The sequence below is a fragment of the Hemitrygon akajei genome, chromosome 1 (assembly GCF_048418815.1).
Source record: "Hemitrygon akajei chromosome 1, sHemAka1.3, whole genome shotgun sequence".
In the NCBI taxonomy this organism is placed as follows: Eukaryota; Metazoa; Chordata; class Chondrichthyes; order Myliobatiformes; family Dasyatidae; genus Hemitrygon; species Hemitrygon akajei.
Window position 1 is genome coordinate 47,828,405 of NC_133124.1, and position 17,228 is coordinate 47,845,632.

A 17,228-nucleotide genomic window follows, 5' to 3' on the forward strand; every position below is an offset into this window, starting at 1 on the left:
CTGACCCTATGTCACTTCTTTTTAATGACTTGATTTCATTTTTTTACCAACAGAGCAATGCTGTTCCCTTTGCCTTCCTGCCTGTCCTTTCGATACACTGTGTTTCCTTCAGCATTAAGCTCCCAGTGATAATCTTCTTTCAGCCAAGATTCAGTGATGGTTATGTCACACATGCCAGTTTGTAACTGTGCTACACGTTCATCTACCTTATTTCATATTCCAAACATAACACCTTCAGTCTTGTGTTTATCCTTTTCAATTTTGTCTGCCTTTTATATTGCAACTCATCCTGTTGATTGCAAGTTAGTGAATACAAATTTCAAGTTCAATTAGTGACAATTTTGGCTTTCAAGATGGACATCAATTCAAAAATAAATCCTGTTATATTGCAAGCATTGTGATTGCAGATTACTTATGCAAATTGTTGGTATGCAACCAAGTTTCCAATCATCCTGTTGGCCCTGATTTGGAATAGAATTATTAACTCATTTATCTTTCACCATTTGAAACAGGTCCACATGAACTAGTATATCATATTTATGATTACCACGATTGCTGCAATATGCCACATGCTTACAAAAACACAGAAATATGATCATAATAAAAAAAGCACTGACAGAAACATTTTGTAATTCCATCTGGTGCGGATGACATTTCAAGTGTTTTGCCATTATACAAAAACAATCTTTACCAAAGCCTTTTTTTTTCATGATGTACATCATTCTCATTGTCAGTCATGTTTGTAAAGTGATACAGAGATACTCCAGTATTAGGATTAATCCAGTGTGTTTAAGCAAATGACAAGTTTGAAAAAATGGTTTTCCTGAAGCAGATATCCCTTTAAGTTTAAATTTATCTGAGATGAAAGTGGGGAGGGTCTAATGTTTTTGTGTTAATTTTAAAATATATGTGAAAACAAGTAACTCTAGTGCTTCATTATTCAACCTTATGGTGAAATTAAGAAGCTTAATAAGTAGAATCAAACAATCAGTGGAGCAGTGGAGACTTCTATTTTTGTAAGAGAATAATAAAATAGTTCATATTTCTGATCATCTTTTAGTAGATTTAGCTGGTAAGTTCAAATATTATTAAATCACTTATTGGGCTTGGTTATATCTCCTTTTTAATATTGGTTCATGTTGACTCTAAAAGAAACTTTGAAAGAATAATTTTATCAGTGGAATTGTAATACTGCAAGAATCCCAGCCTTCAAATAAGGTGTCAAAAGGAGGGTGAAAAGAATTAAAGCAACTGGAACCTTTTTGAAAGTAATGTTGATGATCAGGATTGTGCACTAATAAAGAGTTCCTTGAAGGAAAAAGCCTTCTTTGCTGCAATCAAGACATTTTCATTTGTGGAACGCAATCTCATTGTGTGAGCAGTTGCAATGCACAGGAACTTAGATTAATACTGTATCTGAAATAGTGTATTTGATTTTTCCCATTGTGAAATTAAAGTCATTTGTCCACTCTGTCCAAAGTTCTAATAATTTACTATCAATTGCACTCAGTGATACCAGTGTTTACTGATGTACCACGGGATATCACCGCAGAAGTTGGTCAGGATGTAAAGATACCTTGCAGTGCCCAGGGCGAACCACATCCCACAATCACCTGGACTAAGGTAAGGGGGAAGTCAAAAAGGGTGTACATATTCTCACTTTTGGTGTGATGAAATATTTCCTGATCTTGTAATCTTTTAATATTTTGATCTATATGTTTAACTATGATATAAACAACATCAGACAGGACACTTTTAATAAACATGCAGATGATATTTTAGAAATAAACATCTGACCTTGGTTGCCTTCCTGTCAAATTTTCAGTTCTCGTGCATCCGGCCTCATTTCAAGATCTATTTGAGTGACAATTTATTGACCTGTAAATGTATCATACACTGAATTATAATCGAAAATGTGTTTAGTAGTCATATTATTTCCTTGTTTCATTCCTGTAGAATTAGGTAGCATGTCTGCAGGGTTGGTGCTTTGTTCAGGGTGTCAGATGTGGGAATCCTGGGAGACCTCCAGCCTCCTTGATGGCCACATCTGCACCAGGTGAACCGAGATGCAGCTCCTCAGAGACCATGTTAGGGATCTGGAGCTGCAGCTTGATGACCTACTGCTTATTAGAGAAAGTGAAGAGGCGATAGACAGGAGCTACAGGGAGGTAGTCATCTCTAGGCTACAGGGGTCAGAAAACTGGGTCACTGTCAGGAGAGGGAAGGGAAATGCCCAGACAGTGGAGAGCACCCCTGTGACTGCCCCCCTCAGCAACAAGTATATCATTTTGAATGCTGTTGAGGGGGATGACTGGACATTGGACGGCCACGGTGACCAGGTCTCTGGCACTGTTGTGCAGGAGGGAAGGAGGGAGAAGAAGAATGGAGTAGTCATTGGGGATTCCATAGTCAGGGGAACAGACAGGAGATTCTGTGAGCCTGATAGAGATACCCGCATGGTGTGTTGCCTCCAAGGTGCCAGGGTACGGGATGTTTCGAATTGGGTCCAGAATATTCTGAAGGGAGAGGGTGAGCAGCCAGCTATCTTGGTACATGTTGGTACCAATGACATAGAGAGGAAAATGGATGAGATCCTGAAGAGAGATTTCCGGGAGTTAGGAAGGAAGCTGAGAAGCAGCACCTCCAGGGTAGTAAACTCAGGATTGCTACCTGTGCCATGTGCTAGTGAGGGCAAAAATAGTAGGATCAGGCAGATGAATGCATGACTGAGAGACTGGTGCAGGGGGCAGGGCTTCAGATTCTTGTATCATTGGGATCTCTTCTGGGGGGAGTATGACCTGTTCAAAAAGGACGGGTTACACCTGAACCTGAAGGGGACCAATATCCTGGCGGGAAGGTTTAGTAGAGCTGTAAGGGAGGGTTTAAACTAATTTGGCAGGGGGATGAGAACCAGAATGATAGAGCAGAGGAGGAGGAGGAAGACAGAAATACATCTAAGAAAGTGAGCAGTAAAGATGTCAGGAAGAACAGGCAGGTGATGGGGCAAATTTGCAGCCATTGGGATGAGTTGCAGTGCAATAAACTTGCCGTGCAATCAAAGCAAAAAGTACCAAATACTGGACTTAATGTGTTATACTTAAATGCACGCAGCATAACGAATAAGGTAGATGATTTTGTTGTACAGTTACAGATTGGCAGGTATGATATTGTGGCCATCACTGAGACATGGCTAAAAGATCCTGGGAGCTGAACATCCAAGGATACATGGTGTATCAGATTGATAGGCAGGTAGGCAGAGGGGGTGGCGTGGCTTTATTGGTAAGAAATGATATTAGATCATTAGAAAGAGGTGACATTGAATTGGAAGGTGCAGAATCTTTATAAGTTGAGCTAAGAAATCGCTGGGGTAAAAGGACCCTGATGGCAGTTATATACAGGCCTCCTAACAGCTGCAGTGATGTGGACTACAAATTACAACAGGAAATTGAAAAGGCTTGCCAGAAGGGCAGTGTTATGATAACTGTGGGGGATTTTAACATGCGAGTGGATTGGGAAAATCAGGTTGGCACTGGATCTCAAGAGAAAGAATTTGTAGAATGTCTACGAGATGGCTTTTTAGAACAGCTTGTTGTTGAGCCCACTAGGGGATCGGCTATACTGGATTGGGTATTGTGTAATAAACTAGAGGTGATTAGAGAGATTGAGGTGAAGGAACCTTTAGGAGACAGTGATCATAACATGTTCGAGTTCACTGTGAAATTTGAGAAAGAGAAACCGAAATCCGATGTGTCGGTATTTCAGTGGAGTAAAGGAAATTACAGTGGCATGAGAGAGGAACTGGCCAAAGTTGACTGGAAAGGGACACTAGCTGGAAGGACGGCAGAGCAACAGTGGCTGGAGTTTATGCGAGAAGTGAGGAAGGTGCAAGACAGACATATTCCAAACAAGAAGAAATTTTCGAATGGAAAAAGAATGCAACCGTGGCTGATAAGAGAAGTCAAAGCCAAAGTAAAAGCAAAGCAGAGGGCATACAAGGAAGCAAAAATTAGTGGGAAGACAGAGGATTGGGAAGTTTTTAAAGCTTACAAAAGGAAACTAAGAAGGTCATTAAGAGGAAAAAGATGAGCTATGAAAGGAACCTAGCAAATAATATCAAAGAGGATACTAAAAGCTTTTTCAAGTATATAAAGAGTAAAAGACAGGTGAGAGTAGATATAGGACTGATAGAAAATGATGCTGGAGAAATTGTAGTGGGAGATAAGGAGATGGCAGAGGAACTGAACGAGTATTTTGCATCAGTCTTCACTGAGGAAGACATCAGCAGTATACCGGACATTCAAGGGTGTCGGGGAAGAGAAGTGTGCGCAGTCACAATTACAACAGAGAAAGTACTCAGGAAGCTGAATAGTCTAAGGCATATATGTCAAACTCAAGGCCCGCAAATCCGGCCCGCGGTGGAATTATCTTTGGCCCGCGAGGTAATATCTAATTACTATTAAAGCTGGCCCCAGTAATCAAAGCGCCTATGGCGTATGATATGGCTAATGCTGAGTTTATTCAGGTACCAGGTTTTCAGGGTTTTTAGTGTTTATTCGGCAGTCTTGCTCGGCAGTCTTCTTCATAAGAAACAGAATTTGTAAAGTGAAACACATGTAGTTATAGCAGAGACTGAGACACATGAGAGCAGGCTGAAAAAACGGAGGCAACGAAAGCTGCGTTCGCACGCGTCCGACTGATCCGGCCTGCATGAAGCTGCATTTTGCTCAATCCGGCCCGTGACCTAAAATGAGTTTGACACCCCTGGTCTAAGGGTAGATAAATCTCCCGAACCAGATGGAATGCACCCTCGTGTTCTGAAGGAAGTAGCTGTGGAGATTGCAGAGGCATTAGCAATGATCTTTCAAAAGTCAATAGATTCTGGTATGGTTCCAGAGGACTCGAAGATTGCAAGTGTCACTCCGCAATTTAAGAAGTGGGCACGGAAGCGAAAAGAAAATTATAGACCTGTTAGCTTGACATCGGTGGTTGGGAAGTTGTTGGAGTCGATTGTCAAAGATGAGGTTACGGAGTACCTGGAGGCATGTGACAGGATAGGCCAAACTCAGCATGGTTTCCTTAAAAGAAAATCCTGCCTGACAAACCTAGTGCAATTTTTTGAAGAAATTACAAGTAGGCTAGACAAGGGAGATGCAGTGGATGTTGTGTATTTGGATTTTCAGAAGGCCTTTGATAAGGTGCTGCACATGAGGCTGCTAAACAAGATAAGAGCCCATGGAATTACGGGAAAGTTACATACGTGGATAGAGCATTGACTGATTGGCAGGAAACAGAGAGTGGGAATAAAGGGATCCCATTCTGGTTGGCTGCCGGTTACCAGTGGTGTTCCACAGGGGTCCGTGTTGGAGCTGCTTCTTTTTACGTTGTATATCAACGATTTGGATTATGTAATATATGGCTTTGTGGCCAAGTTTTCTGATGATACAAAGATAGGCAGAGGGGCCGGTAGTGCTGAGGAAACAGAGAGTCTGCAGAGAGACTTGGATAGATTGGGAGAATGGGCAAAGAAGTGGCAAATGAAATGCGATGTTGGAAAGTGTACAGTCATGCACTTTGGTAGAAGAAATAAATAGGCAGACTATTATTTAAATGGGGAGAGAATTCAAAGTTCTGAGATGCAACGGGACTTGGGAGTCCTCGTGCAGGATACCCTTAAGATTAACCTCCAGGTTGAGTCTGTGGTGAAGAAGGCAAATGCAATGTTGGTATTCATTTCTAGAGGAATAGAAGATAAGAGCAGGGATGTGATGTTGAGGCTCTGTAAGGCACTGGTAAGACCTAACTTGGAGTACTGTGTGCAGTTTTGGTCTCCTTATTTAAGAAAAGATGTGCTGACATTGGAGAGGGTTCAGAGAAGATTCACTAGAATGATTCTGGGAATGAGAGGGTTAACATATGAGGAACATTTGACCGCTCTTGGACTGTACTCCTTGGAGTTTAGAAGAATGAGGGGGGACCTCATAGAAACATTTTGAATGTTAAAAGGCATGGACAGAGTGGATGTGGCAAAGTTGTTTCCCATGGTGGGGGAGTCTTGTACGAGAGGACATGACTTGAGGATTGCAGGGCGTTCAATCAGAACAGAGATGCAAAGAAATTTTTTTAGCCAAAGGGTGGTGAATCTGTGGAATTTGTTGCCACGGGCGGCAGTGAAGGCCAAGTCATTGGGTGTATTTAAGGCAGAGATTGATAGGTATCTGAGTAGCCAGGGCATCAAATGGGAGAATGGATCAGCTCATGATAAAATGGTGGAGCAGACTTGATGGGCCAAATGGCCGACTTCTGCTCCTTTGTCTTATGGTCTTATTTAATGTCAAAAAGTTCTTCTCCATTGCACAACCAGAAAACAAGACTTCGTAAATATTAACTTGCAGTCATCTGATGGAGATTTTAATGACTTGCATCACAACCTGGTATGGGAACACCAGTGCCCAGGAATGGAAAAGGCTTCGGATAGTGGTGGATACAGCCCAGCCCATCACAGTCTCTCCACCACTGAATACATTTAGATGCGGCACTGCTACAAGAAGACAGCACTCAACATCAGAATCCCCACCACCTAGGACAGCCGGTAGGAGCTCCAGAAGCCTTAGATTCCCACACCACCAAGTTCAGGAACTGTCATTACTCTACAATGATCAGCCTCCTGAACCAGCATGGATAACTTCAAACACACTACACTGAACTGATTCTAAAACCTGCAGACTCTCTTTCAAGAACGCTTTACTAGTTGTGTTCTTAGTATTAGTTCTCACTTACACAATTTGTCTTTTGCACATTGGTTGTTTGTCAGTATTTGTTTATGTGTATTTTACCAATTCCTATGTTTATGCATAAAATTCTATTGTATTTTAATTTCCTTATAAATGCCTGCATGAAAATGAATCACAAGGTAGTATATGATAACATAGACATTCTGATGATAAATTACTTTTGAACTTCTTAAATTTCTGAACATCTGTTCTCCACCAGTGTTTAATCATACAAGTTATAGTCACTTACACTATTTAAAGATTCTTTTTCTACCCAGTTTTGTCTTTATAGTTCATGAATTTAAGGCAACCTCAAAAGTGAGTTCCATCTCTCCATAACCTTCAGAGTACCTTTAAGTAGGTTTCTGGTAGTGTGCCTGCAGAATAACAGATAGATGTTCTGCATTTTGCCCATGAGAATATATGTTCCCCAGGTACATTCCCCAGGAAAATAAATACCATGTGATACAACATGGTGTGTACATCTATCAAACTCCAGATTTCAAGTTCAAAGTATCGAAAGTATTCATAAACAGAAAGACATGCTGCTCTATTCTGGCCTTGTCCCAAAAATTTACAAGTGTCTGCCAGTTTGCAAACCTTCCTCCCCAAAGACCAATTTAACTTTGATTGAGCTCAGGTCTTACTTGGACATGTCCCTACAGGGAGAATCTGACCAGTGGTCTTAAAGTAATAGACATATGTATTAGCTAATTACAATTTATGAACAATATTGCGAAGATTCTTTAGGAGATTGAGACAAAGTAATGTTTCTTTTAGCACTTTCTCTGCCAGGCAACAGGTTACATTCTAAGGTCTCTGCAGAGCGAGATCTTCATATAAAAGCGCTGACGAAATTCTGCTGCAGTGCAGTCTGTTGCTTTCTGTGTCCCTTTACATGTAGCAACATGAGGAGGATTCATCAATGGGATCATGTGAAGATGAACTATTTCTCTATTTTCTAAATGAAATTTACATGAGCCAAAAATGCACCATAAAGAGCAAAGGACCCATTTTAACAGTGTGCTACAGAGAGTGCTTGGCAGTGCTTTACTCTTCTGGTGGTTCTTGTAATTGTGGATGTTATTTACATCTATGAAAAGATTAAGACCAAAAAATGTCTTGCTGTCAGTAAATGGATTCCTCAGGTTGTCTAGGAACGTGTCCACATTACTATTAAAGCTCTAGTCTTCAATAATTTGACATTCCCATATAAGACTGTTTCAAAAAAATATCGATAACAACAGACACACCTTTTACCCTCCATTTATGAAACTTACTTATGTTGGAGATAAAATGATGCTGAAAAGTGAGAAGGGGGTTCATAAAAATATAAAATGTTTATTTAAGATTAAGGGCAACCAATTCCTTAACCATATATATTTATTAAATAGGATGGAGTTCAAATTACAGAAAGTGGAAAGTTCCGTGTTAATGCAGAGGGAACACTTACAATCAGGGACGTTGGGCGAGCAGACGCTGGGAGATATGAGTGTGCTGCTCGGAACACAATTGGCCAAGCAACAACAAATATGTTGTTAAAGGTGACTGGTAAGTGCTTTCACAGTCATGATCTTGTAGATTAAATAATTTTCTTCATTCTTTAAATTGTGCCAACTTATTCTGTTAAGGATATCAACAGGTCTGTGTAAGTATTTGAGGTAGTTTCTGTGCAATGAAGCTTTAAGATTCTGTTTGGATTGGACTATCTGATATTTTATTCTTGTTTATTTTTATTCTCTGTAAGTATGGCTGGAATCCAATAGTTACAATGTCCTCAGCAGAATGCTTTTGATAGTAGTGTAGAACTGACTTCTGGACCTACAAGCAGGATGTGGAGTATCAGGTAGAGTGCTAATGAGCTGAAATCCTATTTCCTTGTTTCAGCCACAGACCTTGATAGATAGTGCCTCATCCTGTCAGAATTCTGGAACCATGATTTTGTCCAGGATTTGAATCAGAATAGCCTCACAATGTCAATGTCAAGTTGTGATTATTTCTCAGTAAAACAAGTTACAAATGATAAACGTCATATAACAAATCAGTCATCAATTGTGTGATCTAGATATACTTTATGTGTACGGGTGCTTAGAACTGTCTATAATTCCTTGAAAGGAGTAACCATACCCTAAGTAAATTAGTTTTATGCTCTTTGAAATGATCCAGTTAAAGACTATGCCAGCACATAACAATACACCTTGCTTTTATCCTAATATGTCTATACATACTCAGTAGCCACTTTATTAGGTACAGCTGCACATTAGTGCAAATATCTAATCAGCTAAATACATGGCAGCAACCTATCCGCATAAAAGCTTGCAGATTGTAGTGAGCTCTTCATGCCTGTGCTGTAGAGTGCTGTGCTCCAAGGTTTTTAGAGCAGTTGAATTGGTAAATCGTTTTTCAATGAGAATTGTTAATTGTTTAGAGTTCCTTGTTTTTTTTCTCAAGCAACTCATTCTTTGTAATGCTGTCTCCTGGTGTTTTCTGCTAAAGCTTGTTAAATTTATGTTCTGGTCAAGATGGTGCTTGATCGACATCTGGATAGATCATGGAGCCATCTTTGTCTCTTTTATGTCTTTTATGTTTGCTTCTCACCTTGAATACGATTCTGGAATTGTCGGAGACTGTGTTTTGCTGTTTGGAGATTGTTAGGGTTCTCAGTGTTCTGCAGTCACAGTGATTCTGGGTGTCAGAGGCAGCATGAGTGAACTTCATGGCGAGAAGGATGCAGGAAGGCAGGTGGACTGATGTTTGCCCACGCTTTGCTGATTATAGCTTCCATTATTTGCTGATTAAAGTGACAAGGGCAATTGAAACACCAAGGCAAGTGCAGAAGTTTGGAGATCATTTGGATGCTTCACACACTGCAGTCTCTGAGAAGGATCGAAGAGGGAGAGACAGTATGCCTGAACCTCGTAGCGGGCAGGCTGCAGGACAGACCACAAGCTGATGTTTGGCTCCATTTTGCCAATTAAAGCTTCCATTGTTCACCGATTAAAGCAATGAGGGTGACTGAAGCATCAAAGCGAGTGTTGAGGGTGAGCAATGGTTGCCTGTCTTTTGATCGTTCTCTATACTATCAGAGAGGGCAGAGCCTGCCGCTGTGAAGAGTGTTGCCCAGGTCTTTATTCCTGCATTTTCGGATGTGGACTTGGATGATAAAATCTTTCAAGGATCTTTGGACTCTGGCATGGTTCCACAGGATAGGAAAATTGCAAATGTCATTCCACACTTTAAGAAAGGAGGGAGGCAACAGGAAGGAAATTGTAGGCCAGTTAGCCTGACCCCACTGGTTGGGAAGATGTTGGAGTCATGGTGTACTTGGTGACACAGGGCAAGATGGGACAAAGTCAGCAGGGTTTCTTTCAGGAAAATCCTGCCTGATGAACCTGTTGGAATTCTTTGACGAGTTTACAAGTAGGATAGATAAAGGGGATGCACTGAATGTTAGATATTTGGATTTTCAGAAGGCCTTTGACAAGATGCCACACCTGCTGCTTGCCAAGTTAAAAGCCCATGGTATTACAGGAAAGTTTCTAGCAATGATAAGAGCATTGGCTGATTGGTAGGGGGCAGTGAGTGGGAATAAAAGGATCCTTTTCTGGTTGGCTGCTAATGACCAATGGTGTTCTGCAGGGGTCGGTGTTGGGACTGCTTCTTTTATGCTGTGTATATATGATGCAGTTTGAGTTAGTCAATGAATGCCATGTTAGCTTTCATTTCAAGAGGTCCAGATTATAAGAGCAGGGTTATGATGCTGAGGCTTTATAAGGCACTGATGAGGCTTCACCTTGAGTATTGTGAACAGTTTTGGGCTCCTCATCTAAGAAAAGATGTGCTGTCATTGGAGAGGGTTCAAAGGAGGTTCACCAGGATGATTGCAAATTGAAAGGGTTATCATATGAGGAACATTTGAAGGCTCTGGGCCTGTACTCACTGGAATTTTGAAGGATGGGGGGATCTCATTGAAACCTTTTGAATGTTGAAAGACCTCGTTAGATTAGGTCTACTAACATTTAATAGAAATGTTAGAAATGCTCAGCATACTGGGCAGCATCTGCACAGAGATGAACACACCAACATTTCAGATTGTTGACATTTCATCAAAGTTCAAAAAAGATTAGGTTTAGAGGAAAGGTGGAAGATGGAAGTGGTAGAGGGCAAAATAAATATATTTACCAATTCAGATCAAATGTAATTAACCCAACAAATTAACTCTAGATCTTTCTTCTCAGGTGCTGCCTGACCTGCTGTGTATCCCCAGTATTTTCAATTTAGGGTCATAGAGTCATAGAATACTGCAGCACAGAAACAAGCCCTTTGGCCCACCTAGTCAATGCTGAACCACTTAAACTGCGTATTCATTTTGACTTGCACCAGGATAACAGCGCCCCCCACCCCCCATACCCCTACCATCAGTGTACCTATCCAAACTTCTCTTGAATGTTGAAATCAAGCTTGCATGCATCACTTGTGCTGGCGGCTCATTCCACACTCTCCCAGTGCTCTGAGTGAAGAAGTTTCCCTTTAAATATTTCACCTTTCACCCTTAGTCCATGACCTCCTGTTGTAGTCTCACCCAACCTCAGCGGAAAAAGCCTGTTTGTATTTACCCTGTCTATACCCTTCATAATCTTGTATACCTCAATCAAATCTCCCTTCAGTCTTTTACATTCTAGGGGATAAAGTTCTAACCAATTCAATCTTTCCTTATAACTCTGGCCATACCCTTGTAAATTCTATTGCATATTTCTAGGGCCTGCTATTTCTTGCTCTTTGCTTGAAGTTCACTTTTGCTTTTGGGTTAGTTTTATATTCTGGGAATCTGATCAATTTACAGAAGCTGAATTTTCAACCCTTGAAGACATACATTACAATAACTTGTGTTTCAAGTTTGTGGTTAGTTAAGTGCCATTATTCATTATGTAGAGGCTTTTCATTATCGCAAGTTTCTGCCCAAATTTCAGATTTGCTTGCACTTCCTTTGAGCACCCAGGAAAATAAAAACAAACAGTTCGGCATGTTGGAGACACAAGACTACAGATGCAGGAAAACTGGAACAGTGCATAAAGGAGCTAGAGCAACTCAGTAGTTCAGGCAGAATCTGTGGAGGGAATTGGACAGTTGCCATTTCAGTATTAGATCCTTCATCAGGACAGGAAGGAAAGTGGGAACATGGCCAGTAAAAAAACTGGGGGGAAGGAGAGGAGCAAGAGTTTGCAAATGGTAGGTGGGGGGGGGGTGTTGAGAGGCAGGTGAGGGAAGGGGCAAAGTGGGAATGATGCAAGAAGCTGGGAGTTGATTGGTGGAAGGGACAATGGGCAGATGAAGGTGCTTACCTTATTCCCTTAGCTATTAATGTGAGGAATACCCCTATGAGAATAGCCTCTCCCATATTCTACTAATGACATAGAACCATAAAACACTACGGCACAGTACAGGCCCTTCAGCCCTCCATGTGGTGCCGACCCATATAATCCTTTTTTTAAAAAAGTACTACACCCACACTACCCCATAACCCTCCATTTTTCTTTAATCCATGTGCTTGTCCAAGAGGTTCTTAAATACCCCTAATGTTTTAGCCTCCACCACCATACCTGGCAAGTCATTCCAGGCACTCACAACCCTCTGTGTAAAAAAAGTTACCCCTGATGTCTCCCCTAAACTTCCCTCCCTTAATTTTGTACATATGCCCTCTGGTGTTTGCTATTGGTGCCCTGGGAAACAGGTACTGACTATCCACCCTATCCATGCCTCTCTTAATCTTGTAGACCTCTATCAAGTCTCCTTTCATTATTCTATGCTCCAAAGAGAAAAGTCCCAGCTCTGCTAACCTTGCTTCATATGACTTGTTCTCCAAACCAGGCAACATCCTGGTAAATCTCCTCTGCACTCTCTCCATAGCTTCCACATCCTATCTATAATGAGGTGACCAGAATTGAACACAATACTCTAAGTGCGATCTCACCAGAGATTTGTAGAGTTGCAATGTGACCTCTCTACTCTTGAACTCAATCCCCCTGTTAATGAAGCCTAGCATCCCATAGGCCTTCTTAACTACCCTATCAACCTATGCAGCGACCTTGAGGGATGTATGGATTTGAACCCCAAGGTCCCTTTGTTCATCCACACTCTTGAGTAACTGACCATTAATCCTGTACTCAGTCTTCTGGTTTGTCCTTCCAAAATGCATCACCTCACACTTGTCCGGATTGAACTCCATCTGCCATTTTTCTGCCCAACTCTGCAGCCTGTCTATATCCTCTTGTAGCCCTCGACAACCTACAGCTCCATCCACAACTCCTCCAATCTTCGTGTCATCCGCAAACTTACTCACCCATCCTTCTGCCTCTACATCCAGGTCATTTATAAAAATCACAAATAGCAGGGGTCCCAGGACAGATCCCTGTGGCACTCCACTAGTCATCGACCTCCAGGCAGAATACTTTCCTTCCACAACTACCCTCTGCTTTCTTCCTTTAAGCCAATTTTTTTTAGCCAAACAGCCAAGGTTCTTCTTATCCCATGCCTCATGACTTTCCGGATGAGTCTCTCATGAGGGACCTTGTTAAATGCTTTGCTAAAGTCAATGTAGACCACATTCACTCCCCTACCCTCATCAATTTCTTTTGTTACCTCTTCAAAAAACTCAATCAGGCTCGTGAGGCACGATCTTCCCTTCACAAAGCCATATTGACTATCCATGAGTAGACTGTACTTCTCCAAATGCTCGTAGATCCTATCCTTAAGAATCCTTTCCAGTAGTTTGCATACCACTGACGTAAGACTCACCGGTCTATAGTTCCCAGTTTTCTCCCTATTACCTTTTTTAAACAAGGGAACTACATTTGCCATTCTCCTGTCCTCCAGCACTTCCCCTGCAGTCAAAAAGGATTCAAAGATCATAGCTAATGCTCCTGCGATATCTTCTCCCAATTCCCACAACAACTTTGGGTGTATCATATCCGGCCCTGGGGATTTATCAATCTTAATGTTTTTAAGAAGATCCAGCACTTCTTCTTCCTTAATCTCCACATTGTCCAGCTCACAGGCCCGCTCTACTTCGACCTCATCCTGATCAAGATCCTTTTCACTTGTGAATATTGAAGCAAAGTATTCATTTAGGACCTCTCCAACTTCTCCAGGCACATGTTGCCCTCTTTATCCTTTAACGGTCCCATCTTCATTCTTGTCATCCTCCTATTCTTCACATAAGCATAGAACACCTTGGGGTTCTCCTTAATCCTAAATGCCAAGGCCTTCTCATGCCCCCTTCGAGCTCTCCTAAGTCCTTTCTTTAGCTCCTTCCTGGCCACCCTATATTTCTCATAAGCCCCTCCTACTTCCTGCTTCTTATATCTAACATATGCTTCCTTTTTCCTCTTGACGAGTTGCCTCACATGTTTCGTCAGCCACAGTTCCCTTTTCCTACCATTTTTTCCTTGCCTCAGTGGGACAAACCTATCCTGAACCCAGCTCAAGTGGTCCCTAAACTGCTCCCATGCTACTTCTGTGCTTTTCCCTTTGAACATCTGTTTCCAATTTACTCTCACTAGTTCCTGCCTCATCCCTTCAAAGTTAGCCCTTCCCCAGTTAAGCTCTTTACCATTTCGTCTGATTTTATCCCTTTCCATAGCTATGCTGAAACTAAGGGAGTTGTAGTCACTCTCACCAAAATGCTCCCCCACCAAGAGGTCTGCCACCTGACCAGGTTCATTACCCAGAACTAGATCCAGTATAGCCTCTCCTCTCGTCGGCCAGTCCACATACTGTGTCAGGAATCCTTCTTGAACACACCTGACAAATTCAGCCCCATCTATCCCCCTTGCACTCAGGAGGTGCCAGTTAATATGAGGGAAGCTGAAATCACCCATAACTACTACCCTGTATTTCCTGCACCGTTCTAAAATCTGCCTGCTTATCTGCCCCTCAGTGTCCCGAGGGCTATTTGGGGGCCTATAGACTACTCCCAGCACAGTAATTGATCCCTTCCTATTTCTGACTTCCACCCAGACTGACTCCGTGGAAACTCCTTCTGCAGCGTCCTCCCTTTCTATAGCCGTGATACTATCCATGACCAGCAATGCCTCTGCCCCCCCCCCCTTTTCTACCTCCCATCCTATTACTTTTAAAACACCTGAACCCCAGGACCTGCATCATCCAATCCTGCCCTTCCTCCATCCAAGTTTCAGTAATGGCCACAACATCGTAGTTCCACGTACTAATCCATGCTCTAAATTCATCCTCCTTGTTCCTAATACTTCTAGCATTGAAACATAGAAACATAGAAAATAGGTGCAGGAGTAGGCCATTCGGCCCTTCGAGCCTGCACCACCATTCAGTATGATCATGACTGATCATCCAACTCAGAACCCTGTACCTGCTTTTTCTCCATACCCCCTGATCCCTTTAGCCACAAGGGCCATATCTAACTCCCTCTTAAATATAGCCAATGAACCGGCCTCAACTGCTTCCTGTGGCAGAGAATTCCACAGATTCACCACTCTCTGTGTGAAGAAGGTTTTCCTCATCTTGGTTCTAAAAGGCTTCCCCTTTATCCTTAAACTGTGACCCCTCATTCTGGACTTCCCCAACATTGGAAACAATCTTCCTGCATCTAGCCTGTCCAATCCTTTTAGAATTTTATACGTTTCAATAAGATCCCCCCTCAATCTTCTAAATTCCAGTGAGTATAAGCCTAGTCGATCCAGTCTTTCTTCATATGAAAGTCCTGCCATCCCAGGAATCAATCTGGTGAACCTTTTCTGTACTCCCTCTATGGCAAGAATGTCTTTCCTCAGATTTGGGGACCAAAACTGCACACAATATTCTAGGTGCGGTCTCACCAAGGCCTTGCACAACTGCAGTAGAACCTCCCTGCTCCTGTACTCAAATCCTTTTACTATGAATGCCAACATACCATTTGCCTTTTTCACCGCCTGCTGTACCTGCATGCCCACCTTCAATGACTGGTGTACAATGACACCCAGGTCTCATTGCATCTCCCCTTTTCCTAATCGGCCACCATTCAGATAATAATCTGTTTTCCTGTTCTTGCAACCAAAGTGGATAACCTCACATTTATCCACATTAAATTGCATCTGCCATGAACTTGCCCACTCACCTAACCTATCCAAGTCACCCTGCATCCTCTTAGCATCCTCCTCACAGCTAACACCGCCGCCCAGCTTCGTGTCATCCGCAAACTTGGAGATGCTGCATTTAATTCCCTCGTCTAAATCATTAATATATATTGTAAACAACTGGGGCCCCAGCACTGAGCCTTGCGGTACCCCACTAGTCACTGCCTGCCATTCTGAAAAGGTCCCGTTTACTCCCACTCTTTGCTTCCTGTCTGCCAACCAATTCTCTATCCACATCAATACCATACCCCCAATACCGTGTGCTTTAAGTTTGCACACTAATCTCCTGTGTGGGACCTTGTCCAAAGCCTTTTGAAAATCTGAATATACCACATCTACTGGCTCTCCCCATCCACTCTACTAGTTACATCTTCAAAAAATTCTACAAGATTCGTCAGACATGATTTTCCTTTCACAAATCCATGCTGACTTTGTCCAATTATTTCACCGCTTTCCAAATGTGCTGTTATCACATCTTTGATAACCGACTCTAGGCATTTTCCCCACCACCAATGTCAGACTCACCGGTCTATAATTCCCCGGTTTCTCTCCCTCCTTTTTTAAAAAGTGGGATTACATTAGCCACCCTCCAATCCTCAGGAACTAATCTAGAATCTAAGGAGTTTTGAAAAATTATCACTAGTGCATCCACTATTTCTTGGGCTACTTGCTTAAGCACTCTGAGATGCAGACCATCTGGCCCTGGGGATTTATCTGCCTTTAATCCCTTCAATTTACCTAACACCACTTCCCTACTAACATGTATTTCCCTCAGTTCCTCCATCTCACTAGACCCTCGGTCCCTTACTATTTCCGGAAGATTATTTATGTCCTCCTTAGTGAAGACAGAACCAAAGTAGTTATTCAATTGGTCTGCCATGTCTTGGTTCCCTATGATCAATTCACCTGTTTCTGACTGTAAAGGACCTACATTTGTCTTGACCAATCTTTTTCTTTTCACGTATCTATAAAAGCTTTTACAGTCAGTTTTTATGTTCCCTGCCTGCTTTCTCTCATAATCTTTTTTCCCTTTCCTAATTAAGCCCTTTGTCCTCCTCTGCTGGTCTCTGAATTTCTCCCAGTCCTCAGGTGTGCCGCTTTTTTTTGCTACTTTATATGTTTCTTCTTTGGACTTAATACTATCCCTAATTTCCCTTGTCAGCCATGGGTGCACTACCTTCCCTGGTTTATTCTTTTGCCAAACTGGGATGAACAATTGTTGTAGTTCATCCATGCGATCTTTAAATGCTTGCCATTGCATGTCCACAGTCAACCCTTGAAGTATCATTTGCCAGTCTATCTTAGCTCATTC

The 17,228-nt window shown here is 42.0% G+C and overlaps 1 protein-coding gene across 3 annotated transcripts in view; it reads left to right on the forward strand.

Moving 5' to 3' along the window:
• LOC140726325 (peroxidasin homolog) overlaps positions 1-17,228 on the forward strand; it is a 472,802-nt gene that overhangs the window by 363,982 nt on the left and 91,592 nt on the right. For all 3 annotated transcript variants that reach the window (XM_073042565.1, XM_073042575.1, XM_073042584.1), the window contains exons 13-14: positions 1,511-1,623; positions 8,165-8,321. In XM_073042565.1, coding sequence (XP_072898666.1) covers positions 1,511-1,623; positions 8,165-8,321 — 270 coding nt within the window. The remainder of the gene's footprint in view (positions 1-1,510; positions 1,624-8,164; positions 8,322-17,228) is intronic.